The sequence below is a fragment of the Rhinopithecus roxellana genome, chromosome 8 (assembly GCF_007565055.1).
Source record: "Rhinopithecus roxellana isolate Shanxi Qingling chromosome 8, ASM756505v1, whole genome shotgun sequence".
Taxonomy (NCBI): domain Eukaryota; kingdom Metazoa; phylum Chordata; class Mammalia; order Primates; family Cercopithecidae; genus Rhinopithecus; species Rhinopithecus roxellana.
Genome location: NC_044556.1, coordinates 2,505,094 through 2,525,294, shown reverse-complemented (window position 1 = coordinate 2,525,294; position 20,201 = coordinate 2,505,094). Strand labels below are relative to the sequence as shown.

Genomic DNA, 20,201 nt, shown 5'->3' with positions numbered 1-20,201 from the left:
TAAAACAGGTTGTAGTAAAGAAGCCGTCTCAAACCCACCCAAACCAAGATGGCCATGAGAGTGACCTCTGGTCCTCACTGCTACACTGCCACCAGCACCATTACAGTTTACAAATGCCATGGCCATGCCAGGAAGTTACTTTGTATGGACTAAAAAGGAGAGGTATGGAATAATCCACCCCTTGTTTAGCATATCGTCAAGAAATAACGGCTGGGTGTGGTGGTTCACGCCTGTCATCCCAACACTTTGGGAGGCCGAAGCTGGCAGATCGCTTGAGGTCAGGAGTTCAAGAACAGTCTGGCCAACATGGTGAAACCCCGTCTCTACTTAAAATACAAAAAAAAAGAGAAAAGAAAAGAAAAAGAAATACAGCCCTTGAGACTTCTTTATGGAGTAGCCATTCTTTTATTCCTTACAAATTTGCTTCCACTTTACAGACTCACCCGGAATCCTTTTTTTTGTTTTGTTTTTGAGACGGAGTCTCACTCTGACGCCCAGGCTGGAGTTCAGTGGCACGATCTTGACTGACTGCAACCTCCACCTCCCAGGCTCAAGGGATTCTTCTGTCTCCGCCTCCCAAGTAGCTGCGACTACAGGCGAGCACCACCACACCTGGCTAATTTTGGTATTTTTAGTAGAGATGGGGTTTCACCATATTGGCCAAGCTGGTCTCGAACTCCTGACCTCGTGATCTGCCCACCTCAGCCTCCCAGAGTGCTGGGATTACAGGCGTGAGCCACCGCGCCAGGCCCTGAATTGTTTCTTACATGAGATCCAGGAACCCTCTCTTGGAGTCTGGATCAGGACCCCTTTCCTGTAACATCTTCACCCCAGGATCACGAAGCTGGAGGAACCAGAGCCCATCTCTTTTCATGGGATTTTCCAGTGCCCTGGGTGTGACCCTGGATGGGAGAAGAGGAGAAGCAGCAGCTCCAGTCTGCCTGGAATTGCCAGCTGAGCCCCTGCCCTGACATATCCCCAAGAATTAATGAGACTTCCAGGCAGGCAGTGCCCAAGAATGAATCCCAGCTGGCAATACAAGTCACATCAGGGTCCCAGGACTAGCCACGGGGTCTTCATTGTGGGGAGGGAACCTAGAAGCCCTATTTCCACCTCCCACCCATTTCTCCAATGCCCACAAGTAGCTGGACCAAGCCCGGAGACCATGTCGTCCATCAAAAATATTCAGCTGGACGTGGTGGCTCACACCTGTAATCCCAGCACTTTGGAATGCCTAGACTGGCGGATCACCTGAGGTCAGCAGTTTGAGACCAGCCTGTCTAACATAGTGAAACTCCATCTCTACCCACAAAAGTTAGCTGGGCATGGTTGTGCGCGCCCTTAATCCCACCTACTTGGGAGGCTGAGGCAGAAGAATGGCTTGAACCTGGAAAGTGGAGGTTGCAGTGAGCCGAGATCACGCCACTGCGCTCCAGGCTGGGAAACAGAGTGAGACTCCATCTCAAAAAAATTCATTATAAGACTTTGTGACTGGAAATGCAAGGTGGAGGCTGAAATATTTTTATCTGCTGGAGATTGTACAGCATATAGTCGGCCCTCCCTGTATCCACAGATTACACATTGGAAGATTCAACTAACTGCAAATCAAACATTCAAATAGGCCGTGCTCTGGTACTGGTATAAAAATAGGTACATAGTCCAGGCATGGTGAGTCAAGTCTGTAATCCCAGCACTTTGGGAGGCCAAGGTGGGTGGGTCACCTGAGGTCAGGAGTTCAAGACCGGTCTGGCCAACATGGTGAAACGCTGTCTCTACTAAAAATACAAAAATTAGCTGGGTGCAGTGGCGGGCACGTGCAATCTCAGCTACTAGGGAGGCTGAAGCAGGAGAATCGCTTGAACCTCGGAGGCGGAGGTTGCAGTGAGCCGAGATCGTGCCATTGCACTTCAGTCTGGGCAACGGAGTAAGACCCTGTCTAAAAGAAAACAAAAAAAGCACATAGATCAATGGAACAGAATAGAGAACTCAGAAATAAACCCAAATACTTGCAGCCAACTGATCTTCAACAAAGCAAACAAAAACATAAAAGTGGGGAAAGGATACCCGTTTCAGCAGTAATGCCGGGAGAATTGACTAGCCACAGGCAGGCGAATGAAACTGGATCCTCATCTCTCACCTTATACAAAAATCAACTCAAGATGGGGGAAGGACTTAAATCTGAGTGGAAACTCTAAAAATTCTGGAAGATAACATCGGAAAAACCCTTCTAGACATTGGTTTAGGCAAGGATTTTATGACCAAGAGCCCAAAGACAAATGCAGTCAAAACAAAGATAAATTCCTGGGACTTAATTAGACTAAAGAGCTAAGTAACAGTCAGCAGAGTAAACAGACAACCCACAGAGTGAGAAAAAAATCTTCACAATCTAAACATCTGACAGAGGACTAATATCCAGAATTACAGTGAACTCAAACAAACCAACAAGAAGAAAACAAATAATCCCATCAAAAAGTGGGCTTACGACCTGAATAGACAAGTCTCAAAAGAACGTCTACGAATGACCAGCAAACATGAAAAAATGCTCAGCATCACTAATGATCAGGGAGATGCAAATCAAAACCGCAATGTGATACCACCTTAAACTCCTGGAAGAATGACCATAATCAAAAAATCAAAAAAACAGTAGATGTTGGCATGGATGCAGTGCAGTGATCAGGGAACGCTTCTACACAGCTGGTGGGAATGTAAACTAGTACAACCACTATGGAAAACAGTGTGGAGATTCCCCAAGGAACTAAAAGTAGAACTACCATTTGATCCAGCAATCCCGCTACTGGGTATCTACCCAGAGAAAAAGGACTCATTCTACAAAAACGATACTTGCACATACATGTGTATAGTAGCACAATTTGCCATTGCAAAAACGTGGACCCAATCCAAATGCCCATCAATCAGCGAGTGGATAAAGAAACTGTGGGTATATATTCAATGGAATACTACTCAGTCATAAAAAGAATGAATTAATGGCATTCTCAGCAACCTGGATGGACTTGGAGACTCTTATTCTAAGTGAAGTAACTCAGGAATGGAAAAGCAAACATTGTATGTTCTCACTCATAAGTGGGAGCTAAGCTGTGAGGATGCAAAGGCATAAGAATGACACAATAGGCTTTGGGGACTCAGGGAGGGAAGGGTGGGAAGGCGGTGAGGGATAAAAGACTACAAATAGGGTGCAGTGTATACTGCTCAAGTGATGGGTGCACCAAAATCTCACAAATCACCACTAAAAACTTCCTCATGTAACCAGACACCACCTGTTCCCCAATAATCTACGGAAGAAAAAAGGAAAGGTATTTTTTTTTTTGAGACTGGAGTCTCGCTCTGTCGCCCGGGCTGGAGTGCAGTGGCCAGTTCTCAGCTCACTGCAAGCTCCACCTCCTGGGTTTATGCCATTCTCCTGCCTCAGCCTCCGAGTAGCTGGGACTACAGGCGCCCGCCACCTCGCCCGGCTAGTTTTTTGTATTTTTTAGTAGAGACGGGGTTTCACCGTGTTAGCCAGGATGGTCTCGATCTCCTGACCTCGTGATCTGCCCGTCTCGGCCTCCCAAAGTGCTGGGATTACAGGCTTGAGCCACCGTGCCCGGCCAAGGTTTTTTTAAAAAAGGAAAAACAGTCCATGCTTGGTGGCTCATGCCTGTAATCGCAGCACTTTGGGAGACCAAGGTGGGAGGATTACTTGAACCCAGAAGTTTAAGATCAGCCTGGACAACATAGCAAAACTCCATCTCTACAAAGAAAAAAAAGTAATGGAAAAAAGTTCAAATAAATAATAACAGGCCAGGCGTGCTGGCTTATGCCTGTAATCCCAGCACTTTGGGGGCCCAGGTGGGAGGATCACCTAGGTTGGGAATTCAAGACCAGCTGGCCAACCTGATGAAGCCCCGTCTCTACTAAAAATACAAAAATTATCTGGGCGTGGTAGCTCATGCCTATAATCCCAACACTTTGGGAGGCTGAGGCAGGTGGATTACCTGAGGTCAGGGATTCGATACCAGCCTGGGCAACATGGTGAAACCCCGTCTCTATTAAAAATACAAAAATTAGTCAGGTGTGGTGGCACACCCCTGTAATCCCAGCTACTTGAGAGGCTGAGGCAGGAGAATAGCTTGAACCCAGGAGGCAGAGGCTGCAGTGAGCTGAGATCACGCCACTGGACTCCAGCCTGGGCAACTGGGCAACAGAGTGAGACTCTGTCTCAAAAAAAAAAAAAAAAAAAAGACCAGGTGAAGTGGGTTACACCTGTAATTCCAGCACTCTGGGAGGCCAAAGTGAGTGGATCACTTGAGGTCAGGAGTTCGAGACCAGCCTGACCAACATGGTGAAACCCCGTCTCTACTAACATTACAAAAATCAGCCAGGCGTGGTGGTATGCGCCTGTAATCCCAGCTATTCGGGAGGCTGAGGCAGGAGAATCGCTTGAACCCAGGAGGCGGAGGCTGCAGTGAGCTAGGATCACGCCACTGCACCCCAGCCTGGTGACAAGAGCGAAACTGTCTCAAAAAAAAAAAAAAAGAAGGAAAGAATTATAAAATCACCATGTTGCAAAAGCCAGCAAAATCATTGATGCAGACAGCAATCATCTACAGGTGCTATAAAAAGTACATGAGGCCAGGTGCGGTGGATCGTGCCTGTAATCCCAGCATTTTCAGAGGCCAAGGTGGGTGGGTCACCTAAGGTCAGGAGTTCGAGACCAGCCTGGCTAACATGGTGACACCCTGGTCTCTACTAAAAATACAAAAATTAGAAGGGCCAGGTGGCGGGCGCCTGTAATCTCAGCTACTCAGGAGGCTAAGGCATGAGAATGGCTTGAACCCAGGAGGTGGAGGTTGCAGTGAGCTGAGAGTGCATCACTGCACTCCAGCCTGGACAACAGAGCAAGACTCCACGTCAAAAAAAAAAAAAAAATTGGCCAGGCGCAGTGGCTCTCACTTGTAATCCCAGCACTTTGGGAGGCCAAGGTGAGCAGATCACCTGAGGTCAGGAGTTGGAGACCAGCCTGACCAACATGTGAAACCTTGTCTCTGTTAAAAATACCAAAAAAAAAAAAAAAAAAAAAAAAAAAAAAAAAATTAGCTGGGCGTGGTGGCGGTCGCCTGTAATCCCAGCTACTCGGGAGGCTAAGGCAAGAGAATTGCTTAAACCTGGGAGTCAGAGGTTGAAGTGAGCGAGACCATGCCATTGCACTCCAGCCTGGACAACAGAGTGGGACTCTGTTTCAAAAAAAAAAAAAGGAAAAAAATTTTAAAAAGAAGAAGGAAGCAGATCAATAATCCAAGAGTATGATAGGCAAGGGAGGTTACCAGAAAGTAAAGAGGAAACTAATGGTCCTTAAACACGTGAGACTTTGTTCTGCCTCACTTGTGGTCAGGAAAATGCAATTTTTCTCTACTCTGAGATACTATTTTTCACATGTCATGTTGTCAGGAAACCAAAGTTCGGTAACACACTCCATTGGTAAGGCTATAAGGCAACAGAACTCTTACCCATTGCTAGAGAGAGTGTAATCACTCTCACACCTGAGGGGGAATATTTGGCAATATGTGTAAAAATTACAAATGCACACAGTCTTTGAGCCAGAAATCCCACTTCGGGGAATTTATCCACAGAGACATTTACATATATGTAAAATGACGTTTTGTACAAGGTTCTGTACGGCGATGTCAGCCTCAGAACAAACGAATGGAAAAAATGTCCATCTCCGAAAGTGAAATTAACTATAAAGCATTCACACAGCAGCATGCTATGCGGCTGTGAAAAAATAAAAATAAAAAATAATAAGGATGCGGCCAGGCATGGTGGCTCACGCCTATAATTCCAGCGCTTTGGGAGGCCAAAGCGGGCCGATCACTTGAGGTCAGGAGTTCGAGACCAACCTGGTCAACATGGTGAAACCCAGTCTCTACTAAAAATATTTTTAAAATTAGCTGGGCATGGTGGCAGGCACCTGTAATCCCAGCTACTTGGGAGGCTGAGGCACGAGAATTCCTTGAACCTGGGCGGCAGAGGTTGCAATGAGCCAAGGTGGCGCCACTGCACTCCAACCTCGGCAAGAGTGAGAATCTGTCTCAATAAAAAATAAAATAAAATAACAAGGATGCAGGCCGGGTGCGGTGGCTCAAGCCTGTAATCCCAGCACTTTGGGAGGCCGAGACGGGCAGATCACGAGGTCAGGGGATTGAGACCATCCTGGCTAACCCAGTGAAACACCGTGTCTACTAAAAAACTACAAAAAAAACTAGCCGGGCAAGTTGGCAGGCGCCTGTAGTCACAGCTACTCGGGAGGCTGAGGCAGGAGAATGGCATAAACCCGGGAGGTGGAGCTTGCAGTGAGCTGAGATCCGGCCACTGCACTCCAGCCTGGGCGACTAAGCGAGACTCCGTCTCAAAAATAAATAAATAAATAAATAAATAAATAAATAACAAGGATGCAAAAAGAGAGTTTTGTTAAGAGGAGATCTCCAACACTTATTAAGTCATGTGGGAGAAGCAACATTCAGAAGAATGTGTAGAATATGCTACTTTTTAATGAAATTCTGGGCCAGACATGCTGGCTCATGCCTGTAATCCTAGCACTTTGGGAGGCCGAGGCGAGTGGATAGCCTGAGGTCAGGAGTTCAAGACCAGCCTAGCAAACTTGGTGAAATGCCATCTCTACTAAAAATACAAAACTTAGTCCAGGCGCAGTGGCTCACGCCTGTAATCCTAGCACTTTGGGAGGCCGAGGCGGGTGGACCACGAGGTCAGGAGATCGAGACCATCCTGGCCAACATGGTGAAACCCCGTCTCTACTAAAATACAAAAAAATTAGCTGGGTGTGGTGGCGCGTGCCTGTAGTCCCAGCTACTCGGGAGGCTGAGGCAGGGGAATTGCTTGAACCCAGGAGGCAGAGGTTGCAGTGAGCTGAGGTCGTGCCACTGTATTCCAGCCTGGCGACAGAGGGAGACTCCGTCTCAAAAAAAATTTTTTTTTAATTACCTGGGTGCAGCTGGGCGCGGTGGCTCACGCCTGTAATCCCAGCACTTTGGGAGCCCAAGGTGGGGAGATCCCCTGAAGGCAGGATTCAAGACCAGCCTGGCCAACATGGTGAAACTCTGTCTCTACTAAAAATAGAAAACACATTAGATGGATGTAGTGGCCCATGCCTGTAATCCCAGCACTCAGGAGGCTGAGACAGGAGAACTGCTTGAACCCGGGAGGTGGAGATTGCAGTGAGTCAAGATTGCGCCATTGCACTCCAGCCTGGGCAACAGGAGCAAAACTTCATGCAAGAAAAAAAAAAGTTAAAACGGTAAATTTTACATGTATTTTGCCACATTAACAAAAAATGTTTAGGCCAGGTCCAGAGTCTCATGCCTGGGCAAAATATTCAGACCCTGTCTCTAAAATAATAATAATAATAATAATAAAATAATAAGAAGAAAAATGTTGGCCAAGCATAGTAGTGAGCTGAGGTGGGAAGATGGCTTGATCCCAGGAGTTTGAGACGGCAGTGAGCTGTGATCATGCCACTGCACTCCAGTCTAAGTGACAGAGCCAGAGCCAGACAAAGTCAAAGAGGAAAAAAAAATATTTTTAACATAGTGCCCTGGCACAATGGCTCACACCTATAATCCCAGCACTTTGGGAGGCTGAGGCAGGCAGATTGCTTGAGCTCAGGAGTTTAAGACCAGCCTAGGCAACATGGTGAAACCCTGTCTCTGCAAAAAAAAAAAAATACAAAATTTAGCTGGGCGTGGTGGCATGTGCCTGTGGTCTGGGCTACTTTGGGAGGCTGAGGCAGGAGGATCACTTGAGGCCAGCAGGTCAAGGCCACAGTGAGCTGGGATGGTGCTACTGCACTTCAGCCTGGCAACAGAGTAAGACTCTGTCTCAAAAAAAAAAAAAAAAAAAAAAAAAAAAAAAAAAAAAAAAAAAGCCCAGGAGTTTGAGATCTGCCTGGGGAACATACTGAGACCCTGTCTCTACAAAAAATTTAAAAATGAGCTGAGAGTGATATACATCTGTGGTTCCAGCTACTCAGGCGGCTAAGGTAGAGGATAACTTGAGACCCGGAGATCGAGGCTGCAGTGAGCCGTGATATTGCTGCTGCACTCTAGCCTGGGCAACAGAGTGAGACCCTGTCTCATAAAGAAAGAAAAACCTGTCTTCATATTTGTTTTTATGTGTACAAAGTAATTCTGGAAAGATACTCAGGAAATTAAGAGCTGTGGTTATTCATGGGAGAAAGGGGAGGAACTGAAACTTGAAAGGCAGATGCTGCTTCATGAACGTTATATGCTTGGCTTTTTGAGGTGTGTAAATGTATTAACTATGCAAAAAGAAATTAGTTTGGAGAAGCCAAGGGCAGTGATACAGACCTCTAATCCCAGCTATTTGGGAGGCTGAGGTGGGAAGATCACTTTTGGAAAGGAAACTAAGACCAGCCTGGCAACACAGTGAGACTCCAGTCTCCTCGAAACAAACAAACCAACAAACAAAAAATATTTATTTATTTATTTATTTATTGCTGGGCACAGTGGCTCACGTCTGTAATCCCAGCACTTTGGGAGGCCGAGGCAGGCAGATCACTTGAGGCCAGAAGTTTGAGACCACCCTGGCTAACATGGTGAAACGCCATCTCTAATAAAAATATAAAAATTAGCCGGGAGGGGTGGCGGTTGCCTGTAGTTTCAGTTACTCAGGAGGCTGAGGCAGGAGAATCACTTGAACCCAGGAGGTGGAGGTTGAAGTGTGTGAGATGGTGCCACTGCATTCCAGCCTGGGCAACAGAGTGAGAATCCATCTCTCTCTCTCTCTCTATATATATAATATGTATAGATAAAAATATATTATATAATATATATTTAATATATAATATATATTAAATATATATAATACATAATATAATGTATACACATACATATATACAATATATTAATTTATGTTATATTAATATGTTATGTTAATTAATCATATTCTATTAATATAATATATTAATTAATTTACACATACATATAAGTCTGTATACAATATATTAATATAGTATAAAAATGTTACATTAGGTCCTAGGCTATATTTATATGTGCTATGTTTATATTATATAAATATAATAATATAGTATAAATATATGTTACATTATGCTATATATTTATATTTTATATAGGTAACATAATATATAATGTATATATTACATATATAATATATTTTTTCTGTTTTTTAACATATCCCCAGAGATAGTCAAGATATAGCTATATTATACATTATATAACATTTATATTGCATATTATAATACATTATAATACATAATATAACATACAATATATAATATAATATATGAATATATAATATAATATATAACTATATATTATCTATAATATAAAATTATTTCTAATACATAATATAAAATTATATATAATATAAAATTATATATACTATAGTATATTATATATACTATATTATATAAACTATATAATATATAATAAATTATATGATATGTTCTAATTTATTATAAATTATATATAATTTATAATATTTATAATTTATTATATATAGTATGTTATATATCTGACATGTAATTACATGATATGTTTAGATATTTGTATAATATATATTTGTATATATTATATATATTACATATATATACAGTCTGTGTCTTCAACACTTGTTTTTTTAAAAGGACACCCATAATTGGATTTAGGGCCCACCCAGATAATCCAGGATGAGCTCATCTTAATATAATATAATATGTAATACATTATATTATAATTTATAAATATATATTATATATATAAAGTTTGGAAATCGGGGCTTTATTTAGAATTCGTAAAATTGGGTTGTATTTTTATAGTGCACAAAATCATCATGACACCCATATTCCTAGCAGATGCCATTTGCCATTCTGACTATATTCATTTCACTGCAGCTGCTGTAACCAATGTCCACAAACCAGGTGGCTTACACCAATGATCATTTATTCCCTTGCAGTGCTGGAGGTCAGGAGTCTGAAACACAGGTGTCACAGGACCACTCCCCCTCTGAGGGCTCTAGCGAGGATCTCTCCTTGCCTCTTCCAGCTTCTGGGGGCTCCAGGCCTTCCTTGGCTTCCTCAATGGCATTAAGCCCATTTCTGCCTCTGTCTTCATATGAAGTTTCCTCTTTCATCTGTGTCTTCACTTCAACTCTTTTTTTTTTTTTTTTTTGAGACGGAGTCTTGCTCTGTCACCCAGGCTGGAGTGCAGTGGCTCATCTCCACTCACTGCAAGCTCCGCCTCCCAGGTTCACGCCATTCTCCTGCCTCAGCCTCCAGAGTAGCTGGGACCACAGGCGCCCGCCACCACACCTGTCTAATTTTTTTTTGTATTTTTAGTAGAGGTGGGTTTTTGCCGCATTAGCCAGGATGGTCTCGATATCCTGACCTGGTGACTCACCCGCCTCAGCCTCCCAAAGTGCTGGGATTACAGGCGTGAGTCACCGCGCTTGACTTCAAAGACTTTTTTTCTAGTCAGATCACATTTATAGATCCTGGTGTTTAGGATGTGGACATAGATTTCTGCAGATCACCATTTACACACTACACCCACTGAGTGCTGTATGGAATGCTTAGGACTCTGTAGAATTTCACCAAAGTCCCCAGAGCCTTGTGAAGCAGGTATACTTATCATCTCCATCTTCACAGTGAACTCAGAGAGGTATAGGGTCTTACCCAAGGACACACAGAAACAGAGATTTGAACCTAGCTATGTTGCGCCCAAAACTCTGATTCTATGTGAGACACAAAAGAGGCTTCTGGGCTGGGTGCCGTGGCTCACACCAGCACTTTGGGAGGCTGAGGGGGGCAGATCACTTGAGGTCAAGAGTTCGAGGCCAGCCTGGCCAACATAGCAAAACCCCGTCTCTACTAAAAATACAAAAATTAACCAGACATGGTGGCGCACACCTGCAATCCTAGCTACTCGGGAGGCTGAGGCACATGAATATCTTGAACCCTGGAGACAGAGCCTGCAGTGAGCCGAGATCACTCTGTTGCACTCCAGTCTGAGTGACAGAGTGAGACCCTGTGTCAAAAAAAAAAAAAAAAGGCTTCTGGTTTGAGGCCCATCAGTTAAGTCAGGCAGGCAGGCAGGCAGCAGATATTTCCTGAATGCTTATTCTCCCCAGTCCCCAGGCCAGGCACTGGGGGCTCAGGAGAGAAGGGCAAGAGGGTACCTCCCTACAGGAGGTTCCTGGAGAAGAGGCAGAGGGGAAGAGAGTATTATTCATCAGCCCTTTAGAAGCAGTACAATCAGAGGTGACCTCTGCCTCCGGAATGTTGTCCTTGGCCCGTGACATCCACAGCAGGCAACTGGGGCCAGGAGTTTGTGACAGAGAAAAGGACAAAGAGATGAAGTTCTAATCCAAAGGGAATATGTCCAGTAGAAATAACATTTAAACAGCACTTACTTCATGCTGGAGATTGTTGTAAAAATTTGACTCACTCATTAAATCTTTCCCATTTTGCAAGTGAGGAAACCAAGCCACAGAGAGGTTAAGTGACTTGGCCAAGGTCACACAGCAGGAAAGAGGCAGAGGTGGATTTTGAAGCCAGGCTTGCCCCCCTTACCAGAGCCCTTGTTTTTGCTGTGTTTTAAAGTCGAGGTGAAATTAACATTAACATAGCTGTGCCTGGTGGCTCAAGCCTGTAGTTCCAGCACTTTGGGAGGCCAAAGCGGGAGGATCACTTGAGCTCAGGAGTTGCAGATCAGCCTGGGCAACGTAGTGAGGCCTCATCTCTCTTCTTTTTTTTTTTGTTTGAGACAGAGTCTCGCTCTGTCGCCCAGGTTGGAGTGCAGTGGCGCGATCTCGGCTCACTGTAAGCTCAGCTCTGCCTCCCGGGTTCACGCCATTCTCCTGCCTCAGCCTCTGGAGTAGCTGGGACTACAGGCGCCTGTCACCGTGCCCGGCTAATTGTTTTGTATTTTTAGTAGAGACGGGATTTCACCATGTTAGCCAGGGTGGTCTCGATCTTCTGACCTTGTGATCCGCCCGCCTCAGCCTCCCAAAGTGCTGGGATTACAGGCGTGAGCCACCATGCCCGGCCCTCATATCTTTAAAAAAGAAAAGACCGGGCACAGTGGTTCATACTTGTAATCCCAGCACTTTGCGAGGCTGAGGCGGGTGGATCACTTGAGGTCAGGAGTTAGAGACCAGCCTGGCCAACATGGTGAAACCCCATCTCTACTAAAAATACAAAATTTAGCCAGGCATGGTAGCAGATGCCTGTAATCCCAGCTATTCGTGAGGCTGAGGCAGGAGCATCGACTGAACCTGGGAGGTGGAGGTTGTAGTGACCCGAGATAAATTGTACCACTGCACGCCAGCCTGGGTGACAGAGTGAGACTCCATCTTGAAAAAAAAAAAAAAAAAGAAAAGAAATTGACATAACATAGAATCAAACATGTTAAATTGCACAATTCAATAGCATTTAGTACATTCACGGTGTTGTGCAACCATCATCTCTAGTGCCAAAACATTTTCATTACTCCTAAGAAGTCTCATACCCAGTAAGCAGTGGCTCCCTGTTCCCTATCTCCCCAGCCCCTGGCAACCAGCAATGTACCTTTTGTCTCTGGATTTGCCTGGTCTGGGCATTTCATATAAGTAGAGTCATGCACTATGTAGCCTTTTGTGCCTGGCTTCTCTCACTCAGCATTATGTTTTCGAGGTTCTTCCACATCATAGCATGGAGCAGTGCTTCCTCTTATTTATTTAATTAATTAATTTATTTATTTTTCTTTCTTTTTTTTTTTTTTTGAGACGGAGTCTCGCTCTGTCGCCCAGGCTGGAGTGCAGTGACCGGATCTCAGCTCACTGCAAGCTCCGCCTCCCGGGTTTACGCCATTCTCCTGCCTCAGCCTCCCGAGTAGCTGGGACTACAGGCACCCGCCACCTCGCCCGGCTAGTTTTTTGTATTTTTTTTAGTAGAGACGGGCTTTCACCGGGTTAGCCAGGATGGTCTCGATCTCCTGACCTCGTGATCCGCCCGTCTCGGCCTCCCAAAGTGCTGGGATTACAGGCTTGAGCCACCGCGCCCGGCCTTTATTTATTTATTTTTGAGACAGAGTCTTGTTCTGTCCTCCAGGCCGAAGTTCAGTGGCGCAATCTCGGGTCATTGCAACATCTGCCTCCTGAGTTCAAGCGATTCTCGTGCCTCAGCCTCCCGAGTAGCTGGGACTACAGGCATGCGCCACCACACCTGGCTAATTTGTGTATTTTTTGGTAGAGATGGGGTTTCACCGTGTTGGCCAGACTGGTCTCGAACTCCTGGCCTCAAGTGATCCACCCGCCTCTGCCTCCCAAAGTGCTGGGATTACAGGTGTGAGCCACGGTGCCCGGCCTCCTTCCTTTTTATGTCTCAATAATGTTCCATTGTATGGATGGAACATGTTGTGTTTTTTCATCTGTGGCTGGACATTTGGGTTGCTCCCACCTTTTGGTTCTTGTGAATAATGCTGCTATGAACATTATATGTATATAGTATTAAAATTGTTTATTTTATTTTATTTTATTAATTTTTGAAAACAGAGTCTCTGTCACCCAGGCTGGAGTACAGTGGTGCAATATTGGTTCACTGCAACCTCCACCTCCCAGGTTCAAGCAATTCTCCTGCCTCAGCTTCCGAAGTAGCTGGGACTACAGTCATGTGCTACCATGCCTAGCTAATTTTTGTATTTTTGTTAGAGACTGGATTTTACACCACAGTGGACAGGCTGGTCTCAAACTCCTGAACTCAAGTGATCCGCCTGCCTTGGCCTCCCAAAATGCTGGGATTACAGACGTGAGCCACCGCGCTTGGCCTGGTTAGTTTTATTTTATATGAATCTTATCTCTCAATTTTTTTTCTTTTTCTTTTGAGACAGAGTTTCGCTCTTGTTGCCTAGGCTGCAGTGTAATGGCGTGATCTCCGCTCACTGCATCCTCTGCCTCCCAGGTTCAAGAGATTCTCCTGCCTTAGCTTCCCAAGTAGCTGGAATTACAGGCACCTGCCACGATGCCCAGTAAATTTTTGTATTTTTAGTAGAGACGGGGTTTCACCGTGTTGGCCAGGCTGGTCTCAAACTCTTGACCTTAAGTGATCCACCCGCCTCAACCTCCCAAAGTGCTAGGCTCATTACAGGCATGAGCCACCGTGTCCGGCCTCAATTTTTTTTTTTTTTTTTTTTTTTTTTTGAGACAAGGTTTTGCTCTCTTGTACAGGCTGGAGTGCAGTGATCCAATCTCAGCTCATGGCAGCCTTGAATGCTTAAGCAGAAGTGATCTTCCCACTTCAGCCTCCTGAGTAGCTGGGACGACAGACATGTGCTACTACACCCGGCTAATTTTTAAATTATTTGTAGAGGTGGGGTTTTACCATGTTGCCCAGGCTGGTCTGGAACTCTTGGGCTCAAGCGATACTCCTGCCTTGGGTGCCCAAAGTTCTGGAATTACAGGCGTGAGCCACCACTCCCAGCCTCTCAATTTATATATATATATATATATATATATATATATATATATATATATATATATAATTTTTATTTTATTATTATTATTATTTTTTTTTTTTTGAGACAGAGTCTCACTCTGTCGCCCACGCTGGCACACAGTGGCTCAATCCTGGCTCACTGCAGACTGTGCCTCCTGAGTTCAAGTGATTCTCCTGCCTCAGACTCCTGAGTAACTGGGATTACAGGCATGCGCCACCACGCCTGACTTTTTTTGTATTTTTAGTAGAGATGGGGTTTCTCCATGTTGGCTGGGCGTGTTGGCGGGTGCCTGTAGTCCCAGCTGCTCGGGAGGCTGAGGCAGGAGAATGGCAGGAACCCGGGAGATGGAGCTTGCAGTGAGTGGAGATCGCGCCACTGGGCAACAGAGTGAGACTCCTTCTCAAAAAAAAAAAAAATTAGCCGGGCGTGGTGGCAGGCGCCTGTAGTCCCAGCTACTCGGGAGGCTGAGGCAGGAATGGCGTGAACCTGGGAGGCGGAGCTTGCAGTGAGCTGAGATCCGGCCACTGCACTCCAGCCTGGGCGATAGAGCGAGACTCCGTCTCAAAAAAAAAAAAAAAAAAAAAACAGAAAAACAAAACAAAACAAAAAAAATTAGCTGGGTGTGGGGGTGGGTGCCTGTAGTCTCAGCTACTCAGGAAGCTGAGGCAGGAGAATTGCTTGAACCTGGGAGGCAGAAGTTGCAGTGAGCCGAGATTACACCATTGCACTCCAGCCTGGTGACAGAGGAAGACTTCATTTCAAAACAAACAACAACAACAAAAAAACATGATACGCTTGAATCATCCCAAAACCATCTCCCCAACACTCTATCCATGGAAAAATTGTCTTCCATGAAACCGATTTCTGGTGTCAAAAATGTTGGCATCTGCTTCCTCAGGACACCCTTCTGTGTCTCTGTTTCCTCATTTGTAATATGGGAATTGTCTTAGTCCTGAATTGATAACCTCATGCTCTTAAAAGTGTGGTTTGGGCTAGGCGCGGTGGCTCACGCCTGTAATCCCAACAATTTGGGAGGCCCAGGCGGGCGGATCACGAGGTCAGGAGATTGAGACCATCCTGGCTAACACGGTGAAACCCCGTCTGTACTAAAAATACAAAAAATTAGCCAGGTGTGGTGGCGGGTGCCTGTAGTCCCACCTACTCGGGAGGCTGAGGCAGGAGAGTGGCGTGAACCCAGGAGGTGGAGATTGCAGTGAGCCGAGATCGCGCCACTGGACTCCAGCCTGGGCCACAGAGCGAGACTCCATCTCAAAAAATGAAATATAAATAAATAAATAAATAAACAAATAAAATGCTTAGAGCAGTGTGCCTGGCCACATAGCACATACTGCATGGGCATTCATTGTTATTATTATCTTTGAAGAGGTCCAGGACCCTAACGTTGTGGGGGTCTGGTTGCGTCCTCTTGCGCCCCACCGTTGGGATTATTCGTTTCTGGTCTCTGCAGGATGGAGACCTTCTCGCCTCTCTGTCAATGATGATGACAATGAGCTGGGCCACGTCACCCTGTCCCTAGCGAAAGGTTATCACTTCGTTGGGGACATGAGAAAGGTCGGGTTGCTGGGGCCGTGCCTGTCTCCCCTCTGCTGGAGAAGATAAGGGAGGCACTCAGCTTTCTTCAGGCAGAGTGTAGGGGAGCCACGATATATAAATGGGGGGCCAAGAGGCAGCGGAGACACTGGCCCACTCGCACGTCTGAGGCATCTCTGTCCAGCATGGCCAGGTACACGCTGCTGCTGCTCCTCGCGGCGTGGGTGCTGACCGGGGAGCTGTGGCCGGGCACTGAGGCCCGGGCAGCGCCTTACGGAGTGAAGCTTTGCGGGCGAGAATTCATCCGAGCAGTCATCTTCACCTGCGGGGGATCCCGGTGGAGACGATCGGACATCCTGGCCCACGAGACTATGGGTGAGGCTGGGGAGAGAGTGGATGTAGGAGAGGAACGGGTAGCTGGATGGGTCCCAGGAGCTAAGGACAGAGATGAGAGGAGGTTGCTGGAGGAGGAGGGTCCTTGCTGCCACATTCAGCCAGGGACACCTGCCCAGCCTTGAAACAAGGGCTCAGGAGTTAGCAGAGCTGCAGAGCTGGGATGGGGGGTTGCAAGCCATCCCTGGGGGCTGGAAGTCCGAGGACAGGTTACTCTTTTCTGAGCAGCTGCTATGTGTCCTGTGCAAAGCAAAGCTGCTGTTTGTATGCTCCAGAGGTGGGGGCGGGGAGAGCGCCATTCGCAAAGACAACACCGAAGTGGTTTCCAACCCTTTCCAGCAGGTAATGTGAAGGGTGTGATATACACATAGCCGGATTTTGTCACCTAATGCGTGACCTCTCTCTAGCAAGCTGGTTTCTCCTCCTGTCCCTGAATGTCTTTTTTTTTGAGATGTGGTCTCACTCCATTGCCCAGGCTTGAAGGCAGTGGCCCAGTCACTGCTCACTGCAGCCTCGACCTCCTAGGCAGCAAGCGATCCTCCCGCCTCAGCCTCCAGAGTAGTTGAGACCACAGGCACCTGACACCACGCCTGGCTAGTTTTATTTTTTTTTTTATTTTTATTTTTTTTTTTGTAGAAACAGGGTCTCACTATGTTGCCTAGGCTGGTCTCAAACTCCTGGGCTCAAGTGATCCTCCTGCTTCGGCCTCCCTAGGTGCTGAGATTAGACTCTCTGAGTGGCTTTATCTTCAAATGGGAGACACAGTTCCTGAACCTTGCAGGATTAAGTGGTGTGATTAAGTCAAAAGAGATTAGGGCAGAGTCTAAGCAGGGCAGCGGTACAGTCTGGGATCTATCAGGAGAGTCGGAGGGAACAGAAGACCCAGCTTCATGGGGGCAGGGGCCTGGGAAATAGATATTCATGTTGGTGAGAAGGAGGACAGGTATGAGCGTGGACCTAGAAGACACACCACTTGGATTCAGATAGTAACTCCACAACGTAATAGTTGTGTGTTCGTGTGCTAATCTTTTTTTTTTTTGAGACAGAGTGTCGCTCTGTCACCCAGGCTGGAGTGCAGCAGCGTGATCTCCGCTCACTGCAAACTCCGCCTCCTGGGTTCAGGCCATTCTCCTGCCTCAGCCTCCCGAGTAGCTGGGACTGCAGGTACCTACAACCACGCCCGGCTAATTTTTTGTACTTTTTTTAGTAGAGATGGGGTTTCACCATGTTAGCCTGGAAGGTCTCGATTTCCTGACCTCATGATCTATCTGCCTTGGCCTCCCAAAGTGCTGGGATTACAGGCGTGAGCCACTGTGCCCGGCTTTTTTTTTTTTTTTTTTTTTTTTTTTTTGAGACAGAGTCTCATTCTGTTGCCCAGGCTGGAGTGTAGTGGTGCAATCTCGGCTTACTGTAACCTCCATCTCCTGGGTTCAAGTGATTCTCATGCCTCAGCCTCCCAAGTCGCTGGGATTACAGGTGTATGCCACCATACCCCGCTAATCTTTTTATTTTTAATAGAGACAGGGTTTCACCATGTTGGCCAGGCTGGTCTCAAACTCCTGACCTCAGGTGATCCACCCACCTCAGCCTCCCAAAGTGCTGGGATTACAGACATGAGCCACTGCACCTGGCCGTGCAAATTCTTTACTGAGTCCTGCCTCAGTGGTCTCCTCTGGAAAATAGGGGTGATAACTGCACCCACCTCAACTGGTTGTCACTGAGAATAAAGAAGTTAACCTGCTAAAGCACTTAAACGTTGTTTGACACACAGTAAGTGATCAATAAATTATTATTTATTATTATTATTATTATTATTATTATTATTTTAGAGACAGGGTCTTGCCCTGTTGCCCTGGCTGGAGTGCAGTGGTATAATCACAGCTCACTGCAGCCTCAACTTCTTGGGCTCAAGCAATTCTCCTGCCTCAGCCTCCTGAGTAGCTGGGACTACAGGCTTGTGCCACCATCTCTAACTTATGCCACCATGTCTAACTTATTATTATTTGTAGAAACAGGGTAGTGCTGTGTTGCCCAGGCTGTTCTTGAACTCCTGGTTCTAGTGATCCTCCTGCATGGGCTCCTGGAAGTTCTGGGATTACAGGTATGAGCCACCATGCCTGAACTAAATAATAATTTTTGAGTGCTCATCATGTCCCAGACATTGTTCTAAGTTTTTTTTTTTTTTTTTTAATGGATATTAACTCCTCTACTCCTTATAAAACGAGAAGGTTGGAGTAATTATTTTTTTCCACTTTGCAGAAAAGAACATTGAGGCTCCAATAAGTAAATTTACTTGCTCACGATTACAGCTTGGAGGGGCTGGATTCATGCTCAGTCAGCCCAGCTCCCAAATGTACCAGGTCCTCAATTAATAATAAAGAGTAAGGGAAAATAAATGACAGGGCTGGATGTGGTGGCTCACTCCCGTAATCCCAGCACTTTGGGTGACTGAGGTGGGCAGATCACTTGAGGCCAGGAGTTTGAGACCAGCCTGGCCAATATGGTGAACCCTGTCTCTACTAAAAATACAAAAATCAGCCAGGCCTGGTGGCAGACCCCTGTAATCCCAGCTACTCTCCCACCTACTGTGGCAGAACCAGAATTTGAACCCAGGACCGGGTGGAATCAAAACTCTGAACTATGTCTGTGAACTATGTCTATAACTGTTGTCACAAGATCAGAGCTAGACCATCCAGGAGCCAGGACTGTGGGTACAGCGGCAGCTGAGCCCTGAGCACTAACTCTGTTCATCTTTTGCAGGAGATACTTTCCCAGATGCAGATGCTGATGGAGACAGTCTGGCAGGCGAGCTGGATGAGGCCATGGGGTCCAGCGAGTGGCTGGCCCTGACCAAGTCACCCCAGGCCTTTTATGGGGGGCGACCCAGCTGGCAAGGAACCCCCCGGATTCTTCGGGGCAGCCGAGATGTCCTGGCTGGCCTTTCCAGCAGCTGCTGCAAATGGGGGTGTAGCAAAAGTGAAATCAGTAGCCTTTGCTAGTTCGAGGGCTGGGCAGCTGTGGGCATCAGTACCAGTGCCCCAGTCCTGCCATCCACTTAACCAGTGTCTGGCTGGGCACCTGTCTTTCGAGCCTCACACATTCATTCATTCGTCTGCAAGTCACAGAGTCCAGGCACTGTGGGCTCAGGCACAGTCCCCTGACACTACCTATCCAACCCTGCCCTTTGACCAGCCTATCATTACCCTGTCCCCTGAGCAAGCTGTGCCCCTGCCTGGACAAGTGGGGACCCCTGATCCTGACCTCTGACCTCTCCCCAACCCTAACTATGCGTTTGCCTGGCCTACACACTCCACTGCCACAACTGGGTCCCTATTCTACCCAGACAGGCCACACAGAGACCCCTGCCCCCTGCCCAGTCCAAACTGTGGCCAGCTCAAATTAAGCCTCTGTCTTAGTCCAGCCTTTGCACGCAAGCTTCCTTTTTCCTGCTTTCCATCCCCTCTCCTCCAACTCCCCTGCCAGAGTTCCAAGGCTGTGGACCCCAGAGAAGGTGACAGGTGGCCCCCGTAGGAGAGCTCTGGGCACATTAGAATCTTCCCAAACTCCAATAATAAAAATTCCAAGACTGGCAGAGTGTGTGTGTGTGTGTGTGCGCGCGGTTGTTGGGCGTAGGATAGGTTTCAGGGATGCGCGGTAAGCGGTACCCTTCCTCAGAGGCCCCCACCCCCAGACGCCCCAGGCCGCCTCCCTACTCCCCCTCAGCAGCCCCAGCGGGGACTTTCCGTCGCGGGGAAG

The 20,201-nt window shown here is 46.6% G+C and overlaps 1 protein-coding gene across 1 annotated transcript; it reads left to right on the top strand.

The window, feature by feature from the left end:
* Nucleotides 1–16,185: 16,185 nt before the first annotated feature.
* Nucleotides 16,186–20,033, top strand: RLN3 (relaxin 3). The gene is made up of 2 exons (XM_010361590.2): nucleotides 16,186–16,427; nucleotides 19,206–20,033. Exons 1-2 carry the CDS (start codon nucleotides 16,238–16,240, stop codon nucleotides 19,442–19,444), a joined length of 429 nt encoding a protein of 142 aa, XP_010359892.1. The 5' UTR covers nucleotides 16,186–16,237; the 3' UTR covers nucleotides 19,445–20,033.
* Nucleotides 20,034–20,201: the final 168 nt, after the last annotated feature.